General features: G+C 31.8%; 1 protein-coding gene across 1 annotated transcript; it reads left to right on the top strand.

Moving 5' to 3' along the window:
* The first annotated feature begins 1,839 nt into the window (after positions 1-1,839).
* Positions 1,840-5,366, top strand: LOC149209092 (CASP-like protein 1U1). The gene is made up of 3 exons (XM_089394211.1): positions 1,840-2,161; positions 4,798-4,921; positions 5,047-5,366. The coding sequence occupies exons 1-3, from the start codon at positions 1,989-1,991 to the stop codon at positions 5,251-5,253; spliced, it is 504 nt and encodes a 167-aa protein (XP_089250337.1). The 5' UTR covers positions 1,840-1,988; the 3' UTR covers positions 5,254-5,366.
* The last annotated feature ends 2,288 nt before the right edge of the window (positions 5,367-7,654 follow it).

Below are 7,654 nucleotides of genomic sequence, written 5' to 3' on the forward strand. Positions count from 1 at the left end.
TTTGAACCATTCTTTTAACTTCATTTTATTCTTCCTAATCTAATTCCTTTTTTTCAGAGAAAAAAAACAACATAGCTTTATATTAAGAGTATATAAAGATCATCAATACATAATTCGAGATACAGCTAAGGCATAGAAATGCCCAGTCTCCCTTTCATAAAAGCATACAGATAATCCATAGAGGCAAATGCCTATCATCCTTAGTAAAAGATAGATGTCAGATAGACCAGATCTAGACCAGATCTAAACACACATAATAGAGAGAAGTGACAATATACTATATATCTACAAGACCAGATGTTCAAAAAAAGCTTGACAGAGACGTGTCTATACTTGGTACCATATACAGATTCATACAAAAACATATAAGAAAGAAGGGGTAGATACGCCCAGCCTTGGAGAAGAGGACAGACAAGATACTGACAATCTGGAGGGATAAAACCTCATGCAGGACCACAACCCCGCAGCATCAAATGGCAGACCTGTTTGGCATAGTGGCATTCTGTTGATAGGAATCATAGCAAGCCAATATACGCTGAAGAATAGCCTGGAGAGGTTCCTTAGAGTTTTGGAAAATGTGAGCGTTCCTCCAGTTCCACAGAATTATATTAATTATTAACTTTATTCTTATTATTGATCTTATTTATTGTGATTTGAATTTTTTTCTCTAAAATCAATAATTATTACTAGATTGGTTTAAAATTAATAATTATTAATAAATTGTTTTCGTTCATATTTATTAATGAGATTCTTTATTTATTTATTCGAGGTTTACCACACTTTTGATCAATAATTTAGCTTTATATCCTTCAAGATAAGTGAATTATTTGCCCAAAATATTAGACATCTGGGTAAGATTACAAAATATTCCATAAAAAATCAACATCGATATAAAATATATCATAAAGTGTTTTGATGTTTATCATAAATTGATGCCAATAAATATTTACTAACCATTTAATTTATATAATTGTGCTAATAATTTATAACAATCAACTACTCAAATTAACTTATTAAATTATTAATTTAAATTTATAAAAATAATATCATCCATAAATTTGATATTAAATTAATAAATAAATAAAAAAATCTAACTATTTACATTTTAACCCAGATTTCTTCAAAGTTAAATAACCTTTTAACCCAGATTCCTTCGAAGTTAAATAACCTTTTTAACCAAGATTTCTTATACCAACTTTGAAAAGAGTCAAAATGTAATCATAATTTTTCTATCTTTATTAAGTATATATAATTCATTATTTAAATTCCGGTCAAGAGATCTGTAGAAAACCAATTTTTGGACCTGAATATGCTTAGATATTTTCCTTAAAAAACTCACCCGCACATGGGGTGGAGGAACCTTGTTCCAGGGGTTGAAAGAAATACTCTAATATTAATTAAAATATCTCTTATTGGAGGCAAGACTTTATTTATATATTTATTATTTTTAATTTTACTTATTTATTTGACCAATTGACCCATTCTGGGGTGTACGAACCTTTTTCGATAGACTTTAAAAACTAAACCCTTTAAAATTCATTAAAATTGCTTTTCTGGGACGCAATAAATTATTAAATTATTGTACGGATTTGTTGAGCGATTCTGGGCGTAAGAAATGGGTTTGTGAGTAGGAAATTCGGTGGTGCCACAAAATATTAAAGCTTTGAATGAAAGCGAAATTCACGTTTATCGGCGTGGGATGCCGAACAACTTTACGTAAGATAAAGTGTGCACAACAGCTGCCAAAAAGAGTGCAGTCTATGACGTGATGACAGGTTAGCCACGGCCCGCCGCAAATTCTCATCATTGGGATTGGGATAGCGCAGTGCCTATCTTTATAGCACGTATCTATCTATATTAAGCTCAGCATGTTGAGCAGTCTGGCTGGGCAATAAGGCAGAGTCTTCATTTACTTTCTGGTTAAAATTGCGCAATAGATACATAGCAGTGCAGGGTATACAGATCATTCGGTGAAGAAGAGGGCTATCATGGGTTATACTAATTCCATATATCGGTCTGGAGGGACGCTGGACTATGTGGTTAGGCTGCTCGGAATAGCAGCCACGTTGAGTGCTGCAGTTGTTATGGGATTGAACAATCAGACCATTTCAATCTTCGGCCTTTCTTTGAAAGCCAAATACCATTACACTCCTGCCTTCACGTACGAAATTTTTATTTTTTCTACTTTCTGTAGTTGTTATTCTCAGTTCCACCTTTTTTTGTTTGCTTTATTTGTCATCTAAGCTGTAGAGATATCTGCAAAGTAGTGTGAGATAAGTTGTTTAAGCTTTCAAGTGGTGGAGTTATCAATGTCTGGCTTGGAGATCGATATTTATCCTCACTTGTTGGTTTCTCTGGAAGTGGAGAAATGCCAGCATTTTTCAGGAGTCAAAGGCTTCTATAGATTCTGTGTTGGTGTACATATCTGCTCTGGTTGCCTCGGATTGATATGTTTTTCTTCTCTTCGGTTTTGCTTATGATCTTTGTGGATTTCTTCTCATGGGTGTAATCTCTCCTTATTTTTGGATGGCTATTGTGAACATGTTTTGATTTTTGGTATGGTCCTCTGGACCTCCTTTTGGAACAGCTCAATCTTATTTTCGGCTCTGAGCAGCCCCTCTATTGTCATCAGAAACAATCGGCTGATATATGGCCTTTCATGTTACAACTCATTATATTTCCTTAATATAATATACATGTTGATTTTCTCTCTGAAAAAAAAATTGTTTAAGCTTTAGTCGTGATAGCTAGTGTAGTTGGTGTCCTAGGTGTTTTCGTTATGTTATTATGTGTCATAAGGTGTGCTTCAATTCTTTTTAGTTTCATCTAATAAGCTCTCTAATCTGGTGTTATTAGATCTGTGAGAATCAGCTTTCTAAAATATTTTTTGGCAGCTGTTTTGGGCTGCGCAGAAAAGAGAGGTAGAATGGGAAAATTGAAATTTGATTTTGATTTTGGGACTATGGAACATATGGGTTAGACTAAACCAACTCGTAGCTTTGGATTGTTGCGAATCTGCTCACTTTTATGCTCGCAGCATCGACTATTTCAAGGCACTGTCCAAATCATCATCCCGTATTGTGAACAATGAAAATATTATTTTTTGCTAGTCCGTTCCCCCGTATAAAGGCTCATCTATTACCTTGGCCAATTCTTATCTCCTGATATTTGGTATATAGTTCATGGATTTCCTAAGAACATCTCAAGAAATCCATGACCGGTTTACCAAATAATGGCCAGGGAAATTCCTATTTTTCTTAGGCTCATTATTCAATTAATTGATTATTGTGAGTGTGACAATTGATTATTGTCAGTGTCAGATCAGAGAGTGGATTTGGAGTGCAATGTTATTTGATTGTAGATTCCGAAATATTTTAGAAATTTGATAAATAGAAATAAAGTAAAATATAACATTTTTAATTTCGCAGTTATTAATTAAATCCATAATTGTTAGTTAAATTTCAGAGATTTTCTTAAATCTGCATTCTAGTTAAATTTAGATATAAAATACAAAGCCTGCTAAATCTTGGAGCCTAACAACCAAGAACCTCACAAGTGCCATCACCATCTCCATCTCCAGATATCCCCATAACAACCTCAATTATATACAAAAGCCTGGGAAATCTTGGTGCCTAGCAACTTGAAAATCAGGAGTCTCACAAGGGCCGTCACCATCTCTAGATATCCCCACAAAAACCTCAATTATTGAAAAGAAGCAATCATAAAAATCACAGCAACCTCAATTATATACAAAGCCTGCTAAATCTTGGTGCCTAGCAACTTGAAATGCAGGAGTCTCACAAGTGCCATCACCATCTCCAGATATCCCCACAGCAACCTCAATTATTGAAAGGAAGCAATCACAAAATTCACAGCAACCTCAATTATATACAAAGCCTGCTAAATCTTGGTGCCTAGCAACTTGAAAAGCAGGAGTCTCACAAGTTCCATCACCATCTCCAGATATCCCCACAGCAATCTCAATTATTGCAAGGAAGCAATCACAGCAATCTCAATTATTGGAAGGAAGCAATCACAAAAATTAAACAGGAGTAAAGAACAAACTATTTAACTTTAAACAGGAGTAAAGAACAAACTATTTAACTTTGCTCTCATTAGTCAGATTTCCAAAATTTTCCAAAATCTATAATCAAATTAAATTTAAATATACAAAGCAAAACACACTAAATCTGCATGCCTCGCAACTTGAAAAGCAAAAGCCTCACCAGTGCCATCACCATCTCCAAATATCCCCACAGCAACCACAATTACCAGAGACAATCACAAAAAAAATAAAACTTGCCATAACCAAACACATTAGCTTCAAAAATCCATTAGCTGGGCAATTACTGCTCCCATTCATACTCTGCTACAAATAAATCCTTTTAAATGCGCCTAAATAGAGCCTGTCTTAAAAGAACAAAATAAATTGTTTGATCTATTTTTTATTTTTTAATCACTAGATTTATTTTAAATACTGATTTAATATGAATTTAAAGATTTTTTCACTTATTTTAGAATTTTTATTTTGGTCAACATAGTAAAATTTTAACTTCAATGAAATTTTTTATTTTGAATTGATAGAAAAATATAGCATATCAGCTTATCAATCTAAAGTTAGAAAGTAATAAAAAAATATGCTTTAAAAGATGTGTCTGAGATTGGGAATTTTTTTTGATGAATTTCTAAACTATGATTTCAGAAGACTTTCAGGTTTTTTGTGCTTTAAAAGATGTGTCTGAAATTGGGAATTTTTTTTTCATGACTTTCTAAACTATGATTTCTGAAGACTTGCAGGTTTTTTGTGATTGCAAATGCGATTGCTGCTGTGTACGGTCTCATATCTCTGACTTTCTGTTTGTGCCTCAAGGCGAAGGCTCCAAAACTCTGTGGCCCTAAAGTGCTTTTCTTATTTGATTTTGTAATATCATGCTCCTTATCTTTACACATAAGATTTGTATATTTCCATATTCTCTATTGATCTTTTTATAAATCCATCCTCATATACGTTATGTCTGGACTCGTTGGTTCATTATGGTGTTGCAGCTGATGACATTGCTGATAATGTCTGGATCCTCAGCAGCAAGTTCGGTCGCATACATTGGAAAGAAGGGGAACTCTCACAGTGGCTGGGTTGCAATCTGCCACCAATTTGGAAAATTCTGTGATCATGTAGTAGGCGCTTTGCTTGCATCATTTTTCGGGACTATTATGTTTATGATTTTCACTATAATATCTGCGGGCTCCCAGTGACATCTTACTATGTAGATTAGATGATCCTATCCCAAAGCTTACTGCAAATTATCAATGTACTTCCTTCAGAATTGGTACATCCTTTCCGTATTATAAAAGAACCCCAGTATTCATATTTTTGCATAAATTCTAGATTCCAGAACTGATCTTCCATGATTTTTCATTCATATTTATTTGGTGGTTTCTATATTCAACTCTAGTCAAGTAAGTAAGGCCTAAACCCAAAGGGCATCCGGAAGATTTGATCAGGTGACCTCCCAACTAGCAAGGTACTTAGCAACCAATTAAGCTAACCCTTGGGTCTCAATTCAGGAAAAAATAAAATAATAATAATAATTTTGTAAGCTTATTTAAATTTAATTAATAAGAACATAAAAACTTAATACTTAGAATATACCAAGATTCACCCCATTTTAACATAGATATTATTAACTTGTAAATAGATTTTGTTATAATACCATGATTATCGATATCACATGCTCAACAACCATAACTCATTTCATAATCAAAATATTTTATTTTGATTTAATTTTATAACAATTTTTTATTAAATTTAAAAGCAAAAAAAATATAATTATTTGGAGATATAGACAAGTCCTTCATACTCACTACTACTAAAAATATTCTGTGGATATTTGATAGATATTATATCAAATTTAATAAAATAAAAAAATGAAAATACTTTTATTGAGCCGAGAGGCTCATTTTACAGTCAAGTATGATGTGTATAATGTAAGTATGATGTGTAACTCTATCTCTCATCAAAGTTGAAATTTTTCTCATATCGACCCAAATAAAAGATTTAAAAAAAATAAAAATTAAATATCTATACAAAATATTTAAATAATGTTGGTTCATAAAAAAATTTGCAAGTGAAGAAATTGGATCCCTCTCAGCTCATGTTAGATCTATATTTAAGATGGATCTATGCTGGTATATAGAGATGTGAATTTTATGTCAACTTAGATCCATTTTAATTCTAGATCTATGAAGCACCGAGAGATCATAACTGTGGAGGTGCAAACTTTCTCAGGTTTTGCACTCAAAAAGAGAGTTGCACTTCAAAGGATTTGATCTATTTGAGTACTTGATAATCTAAAATTAAGATGGATTTAGGAAATTATGAAATTGCTATATACATCATCAAATAAAAAATGGAATCAATATAAATACATAATATGCATACATACGTTTATAAATAAAGAAAAATAAGATCAATCATGTATATCAACCACATTTGCTAATTATGGTTGCGCTAATCTCTATTACTTCTCCAAATTAGTGAGTAATGATCATTGTATAGACTATGAAAAGTAAGATTATGCTATATGATTGGCAATAAAATAAATCTAGACAATTATGAAATTGCTATATACATTATCAAATAACAAAGAGTATTAACATGCATACATAAAAATAAATTAAAAAAATAAGACCAGCTATATATATCAACTACATTTTCTAAGTATGGTTGTGATAATCTCTATCATTTTTCAAAAAAAGTGAGTAATGATTGTTTTGAGGACTATGAGAAGTTAGATGATGCTATATGATTGGAAATGGAAATAGAGTTGCTATTCCAAAAAAACAAAAAGTATTATTCGCTACTTAATAAATAGATTTCAATCATTTACTCAAAATAATTTTTTATAATTACACATTTATAATTTTAACAAAATTTTTATTTGAATTATACAAATTTATAATTTGTACAAATTTTTGTATGTAACTGGATCTTAAAAAAATAGAACCAGTCAATGGACATTATTTAAAATTTTATTTCTGTGATAAAAGAGGGAAAGAAGAGTTTTGAAGTATCTCTAGTTTTCTTGATTGAACAAGTCAAGGAGTGGGAATAGATGTGAGTGAGAGATTTGTTAGAATTACAAGTTTTGAAGTAATCGTAATTTTTCTGATTGAACAAGTCAAGGAGGTTGGTAGTGGGGCAAATGTTATGGAAATGAGAATCTGATGTGAGTAAGAGATTTGTTAGAATAGCAAGTTTGAGTTGTGAACTCTCGGCAATCCAAGTACCCCACGGATTTTTAAGAGTGTTAAATCTATATATACAGTCAAAAAACTAATTTTAAATGGCAAAGATTAAGATCTAGCCCAAAAAATTTCCAATTCCAATAAAAAAAACTCCAAATCATATAATATTTAAACAATACCTACTTAATTTAAATACATTTACCATTTTAACAAATTTTTATTTTAATCCAGAAAATCATAACGAAATCCAGATGTATCGTATTAATACAAAAATTCTTGTCTTCCACTCTAGAAACTTGCCCACTTTGACGAGTCACCTCACGTGGGTTTGCGTGGAAGGTGGATAAGGTTTAATTGTGATTTTGTATAATTTTTTATTTGGTGTCTTGGAATTTAGCGGTATTGGAAG

Source organism: Pinus tabuliformis, chromosome 1_2 (genome assembly GCF_031772625.1).
Source record: "Pinus tabuliformis cultivar Carrire ecotype Pingquan chromosome 1_2, CPIR1, whole genome shotgun sequence".
In the NCBI taxonomy this organism is placed as follows: Eukaryota; Viridiplantae; Streptophyta; class Pinopsida; order Pinales; family Pinaceae; genus Pinus; species Pinus tabuliformis.

Coding starts and splice junctions, on each gene's coding strand:
- LOC149209092 (XM_089394211.1), top strand. CDS start 1,989: ATGGGTTATACTAATTCCATATATCGGTCTGGAGGGACGCTGGACTAT. Junction 2,162..4,797: donor CATTACACTCCTGCCTTCAC/GTACGAAATTTT, acceptor GAAGACTTGCAG/GTTTTTTGTGATTGCAAATG. Junction 4,922..5,046: donor TGCTTTTCTTATTTGATTTT/GTAATATCATGC, acceptor ATGGTGTTGCAG/CTGATGACATTGCTGATAAT.